This window comes from Cygnus olor, chromosome 3 (assembly GCF_009769625.2).
Source record: "Cygnus olor isolate bCygOlo1 chromosome 3, bCygOlo1.pri.v2, whole genome shotgun sequence".
Taxonomy (NCBI): Eukaryota; Metazoa; Chordata; class Aves; order Anseriformes; family Anatidae; genus Cygnus; species Cygnus olor.
The window spans coordinates 88,825,236-88,843,419 of record NC_049171.1 but is presented as its reverse complement, the minus strand read 5'-3'; the positions used below and the strand labels follow the sequence as shown (position 1 = coordinate 88,843,419).

Here is an 18,184-nt window from a genome sequence, read left to right as displayed (position 1 = left end):
TGAGGGGCCGGGGCAGAGCCGGCCCTGTCAGGGGGAGATCCGCATCGCCAGGGGGCGCTCCGGTTGTTCGCAGCCCCTCACCGCCCCCAGGGCTCGGGTGCTTCCTTCCCGGCATCACGGAATCACCTGGGTTGGAGGAGACCTCCGAGATCACCCAGTCCAACCTCTGCCCTAACGCTAACCAGTCCTCCACTAAACCATATCACTAAGGGCTACATCTAAACGTCTCTTAAAGACCTCCAGGGATGGCGACTCAACCACTTCCCTGGGCAGCCCATTCCAATGCCTAACAACCCTTTCAGTAAAGAAGTTCTTCCTAATATCCAACCTAAACCTCCCCTGGCGCAACTTGAGCCCATTCCCCCTCGTCCTGTCACCGGGCACGTGGGAGAATAGACCAACCCCCACCTCTCTACAGCCTCCTTTAAGGTACCTATAGAGAGCGATGAGGTCTCCCCTGAGCCTCCTCTTCTCCAGGCTAAACAACCCCAGCTCCCTCAGCCGCTCCTCGTAAGACTTGTTCTCCAGACCCCTCACCAGCCTTGCTGCCCTTCTCTGGACTCTCTCGAGCACCTCCACGTCCTTCTTGTAGCGAGGGGCCCAAAACTGAACACAGTACTCGAGGTGCGGCCTCACCAGAGCCGAGTACAGGGGGACAATCTCCTCCCTAGACCTGCTGGCCACGCTGCTTCTTATACAGGCCAGGATGCTGTTGGCCTTCTTGGCCACCTGAGCACACTGCTGGCTCATATTCAGCCGACTATCAACCAGTATTCCCAGGTCCTTCTCTGCCAGGCAGCTTTCCAGCCACTCATCTCCCAGCCTGTAGCTCTGCTTGGGGTTGTTGCGCCCCAGGTGCAGGACCCGGCACTTGGCCTTGTTGAACTTCATACAGTTGACCTCAGCCCATCGGTCCAGCCTATCCAGATCCTCCCGCAGAGCCTTCCTTCCCTCGGGCAGATCGACACACGCACCTAACTTGGTGTCATCTGCAAACTTACTGAGGGTGCACTCGATCCCCTCGTCCAGGTCATCGATAAAGATATTAAAGAGGACCGGCCCCAGCACTGAGCCCTGGGGGACTCCACTAGTAACCGGCCTCCAACTGGATTTGACTCCATTCGCCACAACTCTTTGGGCCCAGCTACCCAGCCAGTTTCTAACCCAACGAAGTGTACGCCAGTCCAAGCCATGAGCAGCCAGTTTCTCGAGGAGAATGCTACGAGGAAGCCCCTGCAGTGATGGAGACGGACACAGGTTTTAGTCTTTTTATAGAAAAGGGGCAACGTACGGGTACATTGAGAGAGACACGGGAGGGGAGAGGCAGGCAGGGAGCTGGGGGGGAGCTGCCCCCTCTCCTGTTTGCAGGTGGGACCTCCTGTTTGGTACACGGGTGGGAGGCGGAAAGGAAATAATGGCAGGATCTCTGGGGAGGGAACGAAGGCAAGGAGAGAGGGAGAAAGCGAAGCGTGGAGACTGAGTCGTGGTGTTAGCCCTCAGTCACACTACACGGGTGTCCCTTGGGCTACTGGGGGTGGCTGGCGCTCTTGTCGCCCCAGTTCTCCCTGGTAGGAGATGATGCGTGGCATGGGATGCTTCCAGGCATGCTGGAAGGAGAGGGAGCAAGCCGCTAGGGGCCTTAGGGATGGGGCAAGAGGGGAAATAACACTGGATGCTAGCCTTCGACTCCGCCTGTCAGAGATGAGGAGGTTTAGCATGGCTTTTGGGCTTGAGCTCGGGGAGTTACGCAGCACGGGAGGCGGCTGGACCTCAGCGAGGTCCCAGGAGTCTTACACACAGCATGGGGAAGGCAAAGGCACATAGGCCTGAAGGCATCACACGGCCAAGCGTGGCAGGAGCCAGGCCAACCCTGGAGGAGTGGAACCGTCCCTGGGTGTAACATCTGCCATGGCAGTGTGAGTTGGCAGGGGCAGGCGTGAGGTGTTATCTCCCCACAGCGCTGAGGTGTCCAGGGCCTCGGAGGAGGATGCGGAGCCATCTCGGTGTCCCTGCACCCTCTGGGTGCCTCTGCTAGACGAGAATTTGGAACAGGAAGGAGATGGCGGCTCCTAGGGCCAAGCCCAGTGTCAGGAAGAACGCCATGACTGCTCCAGCTGTCTCCGCTTCGTGGGCGAGCACTTTCCTAGGGGAGAAACAGGTGTCGGACCCCTTCCCAGGACACATGCCCCGTGCCCTGGCATCAGCTCTGCTGAGAGGCAAGAGGAGGCCACCGAGGAGGCAGAGGCTGTGTTCCTCCATGGCAGGAGGCCACCAAGAACAAATCCCACCTCGCTCCAAGCACCTGCCTCCAAACCCCGGGCTCGCAGGAGAGAGAGGCAGAGTGCATTGGGCACCCGCAGCTGTAACCAGCTCTTCCCTCGTCCCCAGCCTGTACTCACTTGGGCCCGAAGCACATGCAGAGGCTGGCCAGGTAGCCGTTGGAGATGGAGAAGAAGATCATGAAGATGATGTACCAGGCGTCATGAGAGAAAACGACAGGCAGGTAGTCCCGGGGCTGCACGTTGCACAGCATGAAAAGGGGGATAAAGATGACGCGGAGGATCACCATCGCTGGCAGGAGGTAGCTGTCCTTCCCGGGCTGGGGGAGAAACACAGGGCGCTGAGCAGCTCTGAGGTGGCTGGCGCAGCAGCAAGGGCTACGCAGGCTGTCCCTGCTGCGCTGCGGCTGCAGAGGAGCCACCACACAGAGGGCAAAGCCTGCTGCAACAAAGCCCAGCGTCACCAGCTGGTGTAAGGGATGGAGCACGGCATCTCTTGAGCCCCTCTGCACAAGGCTCCCAGACCCGCAGCTCCTGCCTGTGGTCCTTAGCACGCACCACCCAGCTCTCAGGGCTGCCCCTGCAGCAGCGACTGCTATTTCAAGCTGGCGGTGCTTTTCTCCCTCTTTATCCCCAGCCCTGGTGGTATTTGGTAGCGTGTCGCTCACAAGAAGGCTCTCGCTGCCCCGGGCATCAGCTGCAGCAGGGAGCAGAGAGGATAAGGAGCAGACAAGTGCCACAGACCCACAGCAGCACCAGAGGCTCTGGGGACCTCCAGCTACGGGAATGTAGCTTGAGGGGAGAGAGTGACTGCAGATGGCGCGTTCTGGTCCCCGAAAGAAGGAAGAGGCCAAAGCAGCAGTGACCGCTGCGGATTCATCAGCAGGGCTGTGACTGGGGAACACTACTTCCCCCACAGAGACGGAGTTCACCTCGGTGGGACGTGCTGTGTCAGCCTGGCTAGCTGCTGCTCTGCCGTGACAGGGTGAGGAGGTCAGTGTGCAGAGGAGAGACGGACAGGCCACCAGCCCTGCTGGGTCTGGCTACTGCCTGGAAAGTCCCGTCCCAGCTGACTTGGAGACCGGCAGCACGAGAGCCGAAACACTGAGCTGGGCTTGTGAGCAACTGCTAAGCCCTTTCTGGAAACAGGGGCGGCGAGGAGAGCCTCGTGCACGCACACGCAACCTCCTCCTGCTGCAAACCGCTGCACAGGACAAGGCCGGCTGAGGTAAATCCCCTCTGGCAACCCAGAGCCTGCAAACTGGGCTTTAACCAGCTCTCCAGCCTCCTACGCCGTCCCCCAGCCAAGCGGGGTGAGATCCAGCAATATGGGAAAGGGATTACGCTGGGACCATTTCGGACAGTGCTGGGAAAGGCACGGACCGAGTTACAGTCTCGGATCCTAAGAGCGGTCCTGGAGGAGCAGAGCTGGACAGGACTTCATGGTCTGGGGTCGGAGGAGACCCCTGTCTGCCCTGGAGGTAGCCGAGGGTGCTCGGCTTCCTGAGCGCGTGGCGGAGGCTATGCCAACCGTTGTGCCTGCGGGCAAACCAGCAAGAGCAGCTGCCTGTTTTGTTTGCAGAGCAGAGAGGAGGGCCCCAACCAGGGAAGCGAGGCCCAAAACCACACGCAGTCAGACTTTCCACACGGCGCTGTTTTGGAAACGTCTCCTGCTGGGTCGTCCCGCCGCCACAGACGGGGCAGCTCGTGGCCGAGGCAGCCAGCAGCGGTGGCCGGGGAGAAGCGGCTCCGGGCCGCAGGGAAGCCCAGCGCAGCCAGGGCCGGACAGACCCCGCGTTGCGTGCCGCTGTGAGGAGCTTCTCCAAACAAACAGCCTGAACAACGCAGGGGAAACGGCGCTTGGGGGGTGGGTGAAGGGGCAGGAAGAGACGCAGACAGGACAGCCCCCCTCCTCGCCCACCGCTCAACCCCGGCGGCTCTGAGCCAGGCACGAGGAGATGAGAGCAAGGGGGCTCGGGGCTTGGGGGGGACCTGCACGGCTCCGCTCTGCTCCCAGGACCGGGCTCTTTAAAGCAGCTGCGTGCTGCGTACTGCGCAGGGGCCAGAGGTTTTATTTTGGGCTGCCCTGCCTTTCACCCTCTTCCACTGCCGCCATCCTGCCTGGCTGTTTGCATAGCTGCAGTGAAGGGTTGTTTACAAAGAGGCTGGAACGGAGGAGACAGCTTCATCCAAGCCACACTGAAAGAGGGGGTGGGAGGAGGACAGGACAACGCTGTGGCTTTTGGTTCTAACCCATAAATCTCTGCTTAGGACTTAAAGCCAGGGCAGGAGGCAGCTCTGCGCCTCCTTCCTCCTCCAGGCCATGGACAGCAACCCCTGTGAGAGCCGTGGCCACGGGGTGATGGAGAGCGCCCGGGCGTTTGCTTACCCATGTGAAGAGGGCAGTGAGGCTCCGTCCTGCCCAGTCAAAGAGGTTAAACATCAGGAAGCAGGAGACAGGGATGAAGTAGAGACCTGCAGGAGGAGGAGCAGATCAGCGGCGCCCAGGGTGCCCTGGGCCCTCCTTCACGAGCCCCACCTTCCTTCCTCCCATTTAGCTTGTTGCCAGTTTCCTCCTAGCCCGCCCCACGCCTGGCCACACTTACCCCATTCGTTTCCCTCTCCGAGGCTAGTGTGCACCTTCGCTGTGACGGAAGGGAAGACCCCGATGGTGACGGTGAAGACTAAGCAGACAGACACAGCCATGAGCCAGAGCTGGGGAGATGAAAGAAAGAGGCTGCTACCAAACATAGGCCAAGAGAGCAGTGCAGGGCTCGTCTCTTCTCCCATGCCCTGCGTCCACCTCCTGACAAAACGGGCAGGGCAGGGGCTGCTGGCAACTCACAGACCTTCTTAAAAATGGAGATGACCGAGGACTTCTCGTCAGGGCTGTGGACAGGGATGATCTTTGAGTTATTCTGCTCCATCCCATTGAGCTCATCTGCAGGGAGAGACAAAAATAGGGCATAGCAGACCCCACAAAGCACAGATCTAATTTAGTCCTGTCTCATCTTTCCTCTCAGCTCTTCTCCCTCTTCTTAGCCCCTCACCTTTCTTAATCAGGTCTCTCTTGGTCTCCAGCTCTGCGTTGTACACGTGGTACTCCGTCTTGTCCTTCATGGAGTAGTACCGGAAGAAATCCTGTAGAGACGCAGCCAGAGAGCTCGCTTGTTTGCAAAGAAAGAAGGCTGCCAGGGAACTGGCCCCTGGGGCCGTGCGATAACAGCGGATCACGCAAGATAGGCGAAGTTTTTCTTCCTCTTGTATCTGACACTTTCCCGCTCACCCAGGGGCTCATTTCCACACAGCCCCAGGGATACCATGGGTATCTGAGGTGGGAAGTACCACAGGGAGCTCCCTCGGGACGCTGGAGGTCCTGCCCTGACCCAGGAGGTGGAGGCTGGCAGGAGCCAAGGCTGGGGCGCTATCAAGCCAAGGTCCTTGTGCTGCGATGCGTAAGGGTCCCGTGTCCCCAGGCTCTTCCCCACCAAGAAGACAAAGTCTTACCGTGCGAGGCAGAAGGATGTAGGAGAAGACTGCCAGCACGATCGCCACGCATGCCGTGGTGAAGTAACCAATGAAGCTCTCTGGCTGCTGAGCGCCAACTGGCAGCGCGGGAAGGGAAGTGAAGGGACAGGGAGAAAAGGAAGAGGATGAAGAGGGGCGGGAGGAGTGAGACCGTGCTACCACCTCCCACCCCAACAGGGTCTGGTGTGACCCCACCATCCCCTGCTGACAGCAGGGCCCCGGGAAGGCCCCGTGACCCGCAGGGTAGGGATTACTCACTGGCGATACTGAAGATCATCGCCAAAGCAGCGAAGATGCCTGCCAGGCCCTGCCCGCTCATGATGGGAGCTGTGTAGTTGGCAGGCAGGAGCCCCGCCAGGCCAAAGAGGCTGCTCTGGAGGATGGCGCCAAAGGCTGCGAGGGGAAAGACGAGCAGAAATGAGAAACCAAAGGCAAGGACACACCGCGCCTCTGTGGGGAGCCAGTGCCCCGGCCCCACGGGGCCAGGGAGGGTCCCCATCCTTCCCCTTCCCTGGAGGTTCATGCTCTCCTCCCACAGAGGGCAGTCCCAGCCATGGGGCCGCGCCCCCTTCGTTCCCCCCCCCCCCCCGGTGCCTCGCTCACAGTTGATGAAGACGATGCTGATCATGGTGAAGACGAAGAAGGGAAGAGGCTCCATGGCGACCTTCACCATGATTGCGGTGATTAAGAACACCAGCCCGATGGCCACCAGGCTGCCCAAGATGCGGATCTGCTGGGGAATCCTGCAAGAGAGGGTCTCGGTGAGGAAAGCCCAGCCCCTGGAGGCCTGGGAAGCTCTCCCGCGGGAGTCCCAGCCAAAGCACAGCACGGGAGGCCGGTGTTTCGCCTTTGGGCCGAGCAGTTTGGCTCGGTGTTGAGCCAAGCCTTGAGGGGGCTGGCAGGGGCAGGGATGGGGCCGGGCTCACCGCTGGTGGATGAAGGAGTTGAGGCAGGTGAAGACGAGGAGGGGCACCATGGCGCAGAGAGTCATGAAGTTGTCAAACATGGACTGCAGGTAGGAGTGGGACAAGGCAGCCCCACCGGTCTGGTTCCCGAGGTGGCTCATGTTCTCGGTGTCCGCCAGGCGGCTGATGAAATACTGCGGGGGAAGGAGCCGGGAGGAGATGAGGTGCTGCGAGGCCTCCCCAGGCCAACTTTGACCCCCCTCCAGCCCCACACCCAGCTCAGGGCTCCTGCTGTTGCCTCAGCGCCACGCATCCCACCCAGGTCACCCACGCTTCTGCCTCCCGCCTGGTCCCCAGAGGTGGCACGGGACGATCAGCGCCACGGCAAGCCCTCACCTCCCTGGCGGTCATGAAGAAATTCCATGGCAGCAGCGTTCCCAGGCCAAGGATGAAGAAGATCAGCCAGACAGCCTTGTACCTGCAAAGGGGACGGAGAGGTGTGGAGCAGGACGCAGGGCAGGGGACAGGCGTCCCTTCTGGCTGTCCCCGAACCCACTGTGGGAAGCACCAGGAGGAGGAGGATGAAATTCACAACCCGGTGTCGCCTGTGGGACCAGTGCTCTGAATAAGCAGAGGAGATTCGTGGCGAAGGAGAGCACGAGGCGTTTATTTCCCTGTCTCTGGCCTGGGCTCCCCGGAGTGGCCGTGGCCGTGGGAGGGCTTCCAGGCAGAGGACGCGCGGTGACCCTTGCCAGAGCGGGGAGGGAGGCACGCTAGCCGGGAAGAGCGTGGCCGCGTCCCAGAACCGGGGACTGTTTACAGCCCATTTTCCGTGGAAAAACTGATGGAGCCTCTCGGGGAGTGGACTCCACGGGCAGGGACGGATCCTGCTGCTCCCAGCCTCTCCCACAACCGCCGCTGGCTGTCAGCGACGCAGTATTCCCGAGGGGCTCAGCCTATACGGGCCCTACAGCTCTGTAGCCCACTAAACAGCAGGACCAGGGGTTCCCCCTGCATGCTGGCCCCCCTGGCCCCCCCCGATCTCCTGGTATCCTGCGCGTGCCCCCGCGCCCACCCGGCGGCACGGCGTTACCTATCCTGTGGCCCGTCTCTTGCTGTCATCTTACGCAGCGAGGGTCAGCACGGGTCCCGGCAGGTCTCGTGGTGGCTCTCCGTCTGGGAAGCAAACGGAGGATTTTATGGGGCCGTGAGGCCAGGCAGGGGCCTCAGAGCGCTGGTTTTAACCCCGGGGCTGTGCCGCTGGGCGAGCGCTCCGCAGGACTGCCCGGAGCCGGCAAACGGCAGGAGCGCAGCTCAGCAGCGTGGGAGAGCTGCGGCTCAGAGCCCGTAGCCGAGGCGCTGTGACACCGGGCTGTGTGCTGCTGCTCCGGGGACACAGCCTGTCCTCCCACGGGGAAACCTGCCCTCCGGAGATGCCCACGCTGCTCCACCCCAGCTGCCTGCCACTCCGCTGCGGGCTCTTAAGGGATTTGTGAGCCTGCAGCTCTGCCCCCAATCCCCAGGCTGCGAGCAAAGCATATGCGCAGTGGGCTGCGGCCGCTCCCCCCGCCCTCCCCACATCCTTCCAGTGCTCGGGGTACGGGAGGGACAAAGGACACGTCCACGTTTCGTCCGGTGGCCTCTGGGGTCAGAGCCACGCAAACCTTCCTTTTCCGATTGCCTCTTCCCCAGGGCTCTCGCAGCCCTTTCCTGGGCAAGCCAAGGGCATCTGCCCTCCCCTCCCCTGCCGCCACCCTGCATCGCTTCCCCCGCAGGGGGAAACCGGACCCCATCCCCTGCCCCCTGTCCCCCTTCCCTCTCCCTCGGGCAGAGGGGGATCACCCGCAGGCCTGCCTTGTCCTTTTCCAGGCGGGGCGGTGCATGGGGGACTCGGCCGCTTCTCCCAGGGCGCTTCATCCGCAGCGGGGCTCCCGGAGCTCAGCCCGCCGCGGCCCCCCGGCCGTGCCCCCCGCCAGCCGCCCGCCTCGCCTCCCTCCTCTCCTGCGCGGCCGCGGGCTGCAGCATCCCTCCCTGCCTGCCTGCAGCACCCTGCCCGCCTGCCAGGTAGGGCGGCCGAGGGGGCTGGCGGGAAGCAGCATGCCGGGAGCTGTAGTCCGCGCGAGGTCAGCCTGCCTTAAAGGCAACGGGGCGCCTCTGGGCACGGCCCGCGCCCTTCGCCTTAGGAGAGGAAGGTGGCGAGGGAGAAGTGCGGTACCTCCGTGCCACAAGGGACCTGGAGCCCCACCAGCCGCCCGCAGGCTCCCCTGCCTTCCCACTCAGGATATGACTGCTCCCTCCTTGCCCCCGTGAGCTGTCCCAGGGCTTCCAGAGGAAACACAGGAAAATCCCCTCCCGAAAATCCCCCTGTGGCAGCCCGCCAGCGTCCCTGCAGGCAGGAGACACCCCGAGCCCTGGCACTGGATTAGCGGGGGGGGTGCCTGCGAGCGTGACTGCTACCCCCCACATGCAGAAACACCGCCGAGGCCGCCGGTCGTCCCCAAAAAACAGGCAGGAGAGCCCCAGCTCACCCTGCAGGTCCCCAGCAAGCCCTCACGAGCCACCCCTTACCCAGCCAAACCCCCGGCTCTGCTCCCAGACCGCCCCCCACCAGCTTCCCTCGGGTCACACCGGTGTCCCGAGAAGCCGGGGAAGGGACCGACGGCACACGCATACCTGGGGAGGACAGAGCCAGGGCAGACCCCAGATGCTGATCCTATCCCCGGGGTCCAGCGTATTTGAAGGCGGCACGTGCCCCCCCCTGCTGCTGGGGGTGAGCGTCAGCCCCGGCTCAGGTCACGGGGACGGGGCCATGTGGCTCTGGTGGCACCCGCAGAGGAGGTGTCGGGTACCAGGGCTGGCAGGCGGCCCGGGTCCCGCTGCCCAGGAGAAGGCAGCAGGCAAAGGGCACCGTGCACGAGGCGGCGCGGGGCTGCCAGCGGCAGGGAGGATGCAGGGGGGACGGGAGCGGGGTTTTGGGGGCGCTTCTGTGACGCTGCCTTCCCCGACACCTCCTGCTTCCATCCGCGGAGCGCCAGCATCCCTGCGTCAGGAGCCTGACCTCAGCGGGTGATGCCCGGCCGCAGCCTCCTGCCTGCTCTGTTTGTTTTCTGTCTCACTTTGCTAAGTGCCTTCTAATTTTTTCCACAAAGAGCCGGTCGCTGCCAAGGGGCGCACGGGTCAGTGCTCATTACGGCAGGAAACGCATCCAGCTGCCAACTCTTACAAACAACCCTACAGTAAACAGAGGAGGTCAAACCAACACAAGCAACAGGTGGCAACCATGCTCCGACCCAGCAAGAGCAATCCTACAACAGATTGAGAGCAACCCGACAATAACAGACCAGGGATGGAGCCCAGTGCGTCTCCGACCTCTGCCGCCTCCTGAGGACCTCACCGCGGCCACCAGTGTGACGGAGGGCACAGGACAAGGCGGGTGATGCGGGGCCTCGGAGTAAGGACATCCATCTTGTTCCTGGCCATCCCATCTCCTCTGAAGTGCGGAAGGAGCAGGATGAGGAGTAGGATGGGCTTAGCAAGCAGGAAGTTATCCCCTTTGACCACATGCAAACGAGAGAGAGCACAATTTTAATTGCCCATTTGCTCGGCACAAAGGCTTAGGCACACGCTAGGCGACACCTATTGTGTTGGGCCAAGCCTGGCAGCCCAGGGCAGGGATGTGACTTAAACGCCCAAGCTCTGCAGAAAAACTGGCACTGCAGGACCGCCACGCCTGCAGGCGGCAGTTTGTCACCCACTTTGGAGGCTTCCTCACCCCTCCCTTCCCACACGCCGCCTTTCCTTCAGCTCCTGCCACCTTCGCCAACAGCGAGCAAAGAGCGCGTCCGACTCCACGGAGCAATTTCAGGGTGATGGATGGGGATGCTCTGAGCCTCGCCCCGAAACACCAGCCCTTTAAAGAAAAGCCCTTTATGCCAGCCTTGCTGTCCCTAGCCAAGGGGCTGCTGGCGGGCACTCCGGCGAGCACCTTGGCATCCTCCTGCCGCCCGCCGCGCCGGATCGCTTTGCAGGGATAAGGTCAGCACTTCCTGCCAGCGCAGCCAAGACGGGGCAGGGCCAGCTGCCTCTCCAGGCATCGCCCCGTTCCCCGCTTCCGTCCTCTCCCCCCTGCGCCAGCAGGAAGGCTGACCTGGGGCCGCCGGGGTTTACCTGCGGGCACGGAGGTCCCATGAAACCAAGTCACATGAAACCCCGGTGGCTCGGCTGGAGGACGGGAGACGCTTCGAGATCTCATCTCCGGCCAGGCCACCCGCACGCACGGGGTGCCCCTACCTTGCTCTGGCCGTGCCGCGGTGCCGGGAAGCAGGCTGCGAGGCCGGTCCCTCCGTTTGCAGTCATTTATGCCCCACGCGCCTCCGCCTTCAGCCAGGAGCACACCTGGTGCGTTTTGCAAGAGGCGTGAGTGTGCGTGGCTGCGCACCTCGCTGCGGCGCCGGGATGAACGCGAGCCCTCGCAAAAGCAGGGCAGGTGCCCCGGGTCAACACGGAGCCCGGCCAGCTTGGGATGTGGTCTCTAAGAGGGCAAAAGTCAACGCCAGGAACGCATGAGAACGGCACAAGCAGGGATAGCAGCTCCGTCACTGCTCTCTCAGCCTCCAAGCAATGCTGCCCCTCAGTCAGATAGCCTTGTTATGTGTTTTGTAACCCACAGCGGGTTTCGCTTTGTGAAATTTTCCACTTCCCCCGCAACTCAAAAGCCCTTTGAGTGAGGCCAGTGTCCCGCAGCAAGGAACTCCTCCGCCGCGCGGCACCTCCAAGGCTCCCTCGCCCTCGGATTCAAGGCCTGGACACACTTTAGACCCCTTCTCGTGCCAGCCATGACTTTCCAGGCGTGGATCCTAGCCACCCTAGATCATGTTTTCCAAACAGAAAAATTCTAGCTCACTTAGTCATACAGAAACAGCTCTGCGCCTTTGATCCTCCTCTTCGCTTTTCTCCAGATCCTTCCCCGTTCTCCCAAACCCTTTCTGAGATGAGGGGGCCACATTACAAGTGGATGAGCCATGGATCTGAACACTGGCACGAGGCTTTCCTGCTTTGGTGCTCCTCTGTCGCTTGCAAAGAGTGACAAAGGCTCTTTCTTAATGATTTGATGCACTCAATGACTCTGGCTGCACACTGAGCTATCTGAAATAGCCCCAGGTCTTGCTGTGAGTGGCCAGCTCAGTGTGTAATCTCCTTTGCAGATTTGGAACTATTATTTCCCCTTGGTATCACTTGATATTTATCTAAACTGAATTTCATCTGCCTGCTGCCTGGTGTTGCAACGCTCTTCTGTGCTCTTTGTAGCTGGCATTCGTCCTCATGAACCTGAGTAATTCGATAGCATCAGGCGAACTCTGTCAGCTCATTGCTCATTCCCTTTTCCAGGTCACTCATGACAGTGTTGAAAAAGCATGGAGCTCAATGCAGCGATCTCCTTCCACTGCAGAAAATGACCACTTACTCCTACGCCCTGCTTCCTGTTTTTGAACCAATTACCCAGCCGTGCAAGGACCTTCCCTCTTGCCCAGCCAGCTTCCTTAAAAACCAGGCCAAAAGACCTCGTTGAATGCGTTTTGGAAAGCCATGCGGCCACCACGAGCCCAGGCTCCCTCCGAAGCACTCGCCCAGCTTGGGGGCCTGGGGTGCCCACGCAGGAACCTCGGCACCTGGCAGCTCCCCACCACGTGCCCACAGGCTCGGCTGGCCTCTACGGTCCCGGTGCAGGCGGGCGGTACGCACAGCAGCTTTACCAGCCAGCTCTTCCCCGAAGTTCCCCCCAGCCCTTCTTAGAAATCAGCGTCACATCTTCCCCCTTCCCGGTCTCTGAGGGCCGGAGCAGTAGTGAATGAGTGAGCGCACGTCGCACACAAGGGTTGGCTGTTTCATCCTCCCTTTCCTGTCGGTGAACGTCACCAACGTTTGCTTTGTCTGTTTTATGAGCCTTCCTCCGGGCTCCTCAGATGCTGAGCCCCCTGACAGAAGGACGCAGCGTGGAAGCAACTGCTCAGGCTCTCGTGGAGAGCAGAGGCAAATGCTTTGTTTGCCTTTTCTTCTGCGGCCTCTCCTCTGATCCTCCCCAACAGCCCGTGGCTGGCTTTCTACTCCCGGTGTGCTTTACGAGCCGTTTCCACCAGCGAGCTGGTAACACTTCCTATTGTACTTGTTGTTCTCCTTTCTGAGCCCTGCCTCTATATGCAAACCACCTCACTGCAGCCTCCGCTCCCCCATCGCTGCTCTGCCCTTGGCCCTGGAGGAAGGAGCTCGGCGAAGCATTTCGGCCTCCCCATCGCCTTGCTGCCCTTCGCATCGCGAGGCGCTGGCGGGCAGAAAATACTCCTGAAAGACACCCCGTCCAGGCACCCTCACCCCACACGTGTTTCTGCACAGTGTGTAGCGATTACGCCTCCTTGACACCTCCCGGAGCACCATTTCTGGCCTGCATCCTGCCTCACCTTGCTACCCATTCACTGAGGAAAGGAAAGGTAGACACTGAGCCCCACTCCTTTGGCTTGCAGCACTTACACGGGATTCCCACAGCTGCCCCACAGGCTCTGCGCTGAGCAGGAGACACTGGGGATGTCCCCGCTGCCGGTAGCCGCCCTGGCCCTTATCTTGGCTGCCGGGTGGCGCGGGGAGGCAAAGGGGGAGCGTCCAGCCCTGCGGCGTGTTTTGAACCGCGCACACCAGCCAGCTGCAAAGTCCCTTATCTGGAGGGTTCAAGGAGTCCCGAGAGGCTCCCCGGGGGCCCCCGGCAGGTCGAGCCACCCGGGTGTGTAAATTAATCCGGAAAGGCTCTTCTCACGCCCTCCATTTATGTTCTTAATTTGACAAGCAAGCCACGCGCTGTCCTGCACCTGGCAATTATGCCCCTTTTACGTGCCCGGCGTCAGGTCGCTCACTGTGCCTTAAGCAGCAGCTCCTGGCTGCACCGCGCTGACACCAAGCGTGGTCATTGCTGCCCACAAATTCCTCCCCCTGGCCACAGCTCCCCAACACGCAGGGCATGGGCTGCCCCTGAAGGGCTTCCCGTGATGGAGAGTGGCAGTGATGGGGCACAGCCAGCCCTAAAACTGCCCCTGCTGGAACTCTTCCCCATCGCTGAGCTCCCACACCCCAAGGCCATGGGTCCCCACCTTGGATGCTGAGCGGGTTTCTAGACCTCCATTAGAGCTGGCAAAATACAGAGAGCAAGAAAAGCCAAGCAGCAGGAGGGAAGCCCCACAGATGCAGCGAGTGCCCCAGTGTTGGGTCCCCAGCCAGAAAAACCCCTCCAGGCACCCACACAGCCCCATGCAGCAGAGACGGGTGCTGCTGCTCAGCACCCCAGCAAACGCTGCACCCCAAAGCCAGTGGCCATTCCCCTCATTGACCAGGGCAGGTGTTTTAAAGTCATGGCAAGAAGCTTACCAGAAGGGCAGGGTGGTCCCAGCCCCCGGGTCCTGGTCACTTCGGGCCACGCAGGGCAGCCGGGGCTTTGGGGACAGCACCGCCTTGGCGGTAAAGCCCCGCAAGTATCTGAGCCGTCGTTGGCTCCGAGGCCGGCGGTTTGGGGGTGGGAGAGGAGATACGGTGCCCGGAGAGGGCAGCAGTTAGGGGGGGCCGTCACTGCTGAGCAGGGAGAAGGAGCTCCCCAGATAGAGCTAACATCGGAGGGACAGAGATAAGCTGCCCTCGGGAGCCTGCCTGCGGAGACAGGGATTGGTAGGGGCTCCTGCAGCGAGCTGGCTGCTCAGGTGCCACCACCTCGGGCACAGGCCTCCCCTCCACCCCGACACACCACGATGGGGCGAAGGGTGTCACCCCAGAAGTGGGGACACGGGGAGAAGGAAGAGACAACAAGCCAAGAGCTGGCCGATATGCTTGGTTTCCCAACACGTCCTCACTTTGCTCTTCCTGGGGCACACCGGCCTGTCCTGCAAGACATGAGGTGGCAGCGATGACCTTCAGACAAGGCCACCCACGTCACGTCACCGCCCTGACCTCACTTGGGAAGAGGGCACAGTTTTCCAGAACTGGGCTGGAAAATTAGAAAAATAAAGCCCCTTTCTCCCAAGGGCAGAACGAAAAAGTTGTGCAGGGCTCTACTCAAACGCATCTGCGGAAACCTCCAAAAAAAAGAGCATAACCTAAAGGAAACCATCTCCAGGTCCACCCTCATGCAGGTCCCAGGGGCCACGTGGAGATGCTGGGGGAAAGGGGTCGTCCCGGGGGCCACAGCAGGAAGAGGCACAATGGGAGGAAGCCAGGTTTCCGCTCCTGAGTCAAGAAAACCCTACGGGGAGAAGGGGCAGGACACCATTAATGCAAAAATCAGCTGGGAGCCCAGGCCACCGCATACCAGGATGGCCATGCGGGGAGGGCAGAGCAAGCCCAGCCGTGCCACCCCACAAGGCCCAGGCTGTCCCGCACCCCCGTGGCAGGCAGGGCCACCTCTGGCTCCCACACGGCCATGGGGACACCTGGGGGGTAGAGCCCTGGTGAGAGCCCAGCGGCAGGGCTGGGCACATCTCTTCTGCTCCGGCAGCTTCCCCGTGGCTCACGCTCGGGCCTGAGGAACCCCTGTCCGTGCATATGGCATCACTCGGCTGCACCCCGGGCAGCCGCAGGGTACCTCAGAGGGACAGGGCTCAGGGGACAGCAAGGGGGACATGAGCAGGACTACAGGAGGCCACCCGCCCATGGGTGGCCCCAGGGCACTGGGACAGAGCAGCTTCCTCCCTCACCACGGGGCGGAAATACATGGGCTATTTTGGGTGCCCACAGGCCGGCTCGGGAACACAGGCCCTGGCTGACCACTGCTTTCGACACGAAACACGCACGGCCCTGCTGGGAAATGGGATGCCGGGCAGGAAAGCGGGTTTTGGCAGCTGCCACATCCCACAAGGTGCTGCTGCCAGCTGCCGGGCCTGCCAAGGATGGCAACAGTGCCTCACACATCCTGAACCCGCCTCAGCCGCTGGCTGCGGCCATTTTGTGATGGACAGGGACATGGCGGCTCTGCCACAGGAGACAGGGCATTTCTGCCACAGCCGTCCCCACAAAAACAAGGGTGCATGTGCAGCCAGAGTGAGCGTCGCTGGCTCAAGACGCATCCTTTGGAGGGAATAAGTCAGAGGATAAACCTTCCACCCTCACACTGGCCTGTGCTGACGCACGGCAAACAGCCCGGCTGTGGGACAGGCAGCCCACTGGCCGAACCCTGCTGAAGCGATGGCTTCACAACATCCCAAAGGACGAGAGGGACAGCAGGTGGCAGATGACTTGTCCTTGTTTATAAGTAGCCAGGCACTTTGTGGTGCTGGGGTTTGTTTCTCCTGGAAAGCTCTTATTCACTGTGGATGACGGAGGGTAATGGTAAGAGCTGCTGTGTGAGGCACAGTCCTATCTATTTTGGGATTTTGCGATAAGATCTGTGTCTTCCTGCCCCACATCGCCCAGGCACCCCGTTCCTGCTGCCCCAGGTAGCAGCCCTGTCCGGCAGCGTGCCGGCAGATCAGCTCCTGATGTGGCTCAGCACGTGGTCACCCCGGCCTCGCGTCGCCACAAGGAGCAGGTGTGAAGACGGGAAGGAGAAGCTGCAGGGGAGGGCGGATTGCTTCTTAATCGCTCGGCTGCATTGCAATTTGAGCGCTGCTGGCACGGCCTGCCGCCCATGGTTAATGGAGAATGCCGCTGTTGTCACAGGATGGCGCAAGGATCGAGCCAACGCAACATCCTCAACCGCAACGCAACACCTGCGGATCCCGACGGCTTGGAAGGGCACAGCCACGCCATGCCGGCCGCCCCTTCGGCCCCGAGCTCCCGGGGTATCCCACAAGCAAACTTTAAGGTGGGCTGCATGCCCCAGAGCCCTGCACGCCCCACTGCTCCTGCTGCTCTGACCCAGCCGTGTCCCCCACGTGCCTCCCTCTGCAGCTCCCGGGGCTGCTCGTTCAGCAAATTGCCAGCTGTCGACGGAGGCGCTGGAAATTTCACAGCGAGGTGCTTTCCCATCTGACAAGTCCTAAAGAAAATGAACTAAAATAAATCCCCCCTGGCACTGCTGGGAAGAAGGCAAGGCTGCGGCAATCAGCCTGATTTCCTGCTGGCTGCCTCTCCGTCATCCTGCAGGCAGACACGAAGTCTCTGCTCCCCATCTGCCTCAAAGAAAGCAGCTCTCCTGGAGGCAAAGCCTGGCTGTGTGCACCCACAGCTTAGCTACAAGGCTGACAAACAGCCTCGAGCACCAGGCTCACCGATTTGTGCCACTGCTGGCCGCAGGACCCAGTGCTTTGAGCCTCTGCTTCCTCAGGGAGTGGCAAAACCAGGGAAAAGCCTGCTCCAAGCCAGAGTAGGACCAAAATGTCACCAAGAGTGACGTCCTGCACACCATCCGCATCCCAAATGAAGCTGGGCAAGGCCAGCACTACCCTCACACAGGAGCTACACTCCTCCCACGGGAGCAGGGACCCTCTTACTTTTTGCCTTCACACTGCTTAACCAAACCCCAAGAGCTGCTTGCCCATTAAAACCCTGGCTCCTGCCCAACTGCAAAAGCCTGCAGCGCGCTCCTCGGGGAGCTTTGTGCCTGAGCTCGCCGGCAGGTGAGTAAAAGGCATGGGGACACTGATTAGCATGGGCATGACCATGAGAGCTTGCGGTTCCTCGCTGCCCTGCACGCACCGGTGCTATGTTGACAGGGGAAGAGCTCAGTGCTGGGGGGAAGATGCATGGAGTTTGCACTTCAGGGTCAGTACTGAGCTGGTAACAAAGGCAAGCAAACAGTGCTCTGCTGGCTGATAAGAGTTTCGCAGTTTCCTTAACAACTCCCAAGGACTCCTGGCGAAAGCAGAGGAGGTGCTTGCTGCCTTCGAGGCTCGGCACCTCCCCAGACGGCTGCAGGCTGGACCCAGCTCTGCCTCTGCCCAGGGAGCTGAGAGGAGCAGGGCAAAGCGAGGAGGGTGCCGTGCCAGGCCAACGGGTGCCTCGTCCTCCGCACCCCGGCTTCCTCCCTGGCCACAACAAGGAAGGAGACCGGTCATCACGGGGCAAGGACAAAGCCCATGGCTCAACTTCAAAGAGGACGGGACTCATTAAGGACATCTCACCCCATGATAATGAGCGCAGGGATGCCGTGATGGTGAAATGGACTATGCACCTTCAGGAGGGAAAAGTGCAGCACGGAGGTGCCCTACTGCCCTGCGTGCCGGGGCCACGATTGCTGGGCCAGGCTGAGGTGGACATCTTCATCCTCTGCTCTCCTCCTCCTCACTCCAGGTACCTGGCACAGCCCCCGCCTCTCATCTGCACTGGCCCAGGGGGGCAGCCACTCTGCAAATCACCTTCTGGGGCCTATGCCACAGCCCTTGGAGCCACACGAAAGCTCCTCTGCTCCACAGACGCAGTCTCAGGGAGCCGAGAACAAACCTACCTGTCCTTCCTGGGAGCAAAAGGCAACGGTGGGGGCAGGAGAGCTCAGCAGGGCGCGAG

At 61.3% G+C, this 18,184-nt stretch overlaps 1 protein-coding gene across 16 annotated transcripts in view; it reads right to left on the bottom strand.

The window, feature by feature from the left end:
• Positions 1–1,254: 1,254 nt before the first annotated feature.
• Positions 1,255–18,184, bottom strand: part of SLC29A1 (solute carrier family 29 member 1 (Augustine blood group)) — a 26,541-nt gene continuing 9,611 nt past the window's right edge. For 9 of the 16 annotated variants that reach the window (XM_040552878.1, XM_040552873.1, XM_040552880.1 and 6 more), the window contains 12 exons: positions 7,806–7,888; positions 7,109–7,190; positions 6,734–6,906; positions 6,411–6,550; positions 6,066–6,200; positions 5,787–5,884; positions 5,330–5,420; positions 5,129–5,220; positions 4,886–4,994; positions 4,669–4,754; positions 2,400–2,599; positions 1,255–2,143 (listed from right to left, as the gene is read on the bottom strand). In XM_040552878.1, the coding sequence (XP_040408812.1) occupies positions 2,032–2,143; positions 2,400–2,599; positions 4,669–4,754; positions 4,886–4,994; positions 5,129–5,220; positions 5,330–5,420; positions 5,787–5,884; positions 6,066–6,200; positions 6,411–6,550; positions 6,734–6,906; positions 7,109–7,190; positions 7,806–7,834 (1,347 nt within the window). In that variant the 5' untranslated portion in view covers positions 7,835–7,888 and the 3' untranslated portion in view covers positions 1,255–2,031. Of the gene's footprint in view, positions 2,144–2,399; positions 2,600–4,668; positions 4,755–4,885; positions 4,995–5,128; positions 5,221–5,329; positions 5,421–5,786; positions 5,885–6,065; positions 6,201–6,410; positions 6,551–6,733; positions 6,907–7,108; positions 7,191–7,805; positions 7,889–8,554; positions 8,752–8,927; positions 8,947–11,002; positions 11,023–12,339; positions 12,360–13,237; positions 13,280–14,122; positions 14,268–18,184 lie in introns of those variants that run through there. The other 7 variants (XM_040552884.1, XM_040552882.1, XM_040552887.1 and 4 more) reach the window with 7 other exon arrangements.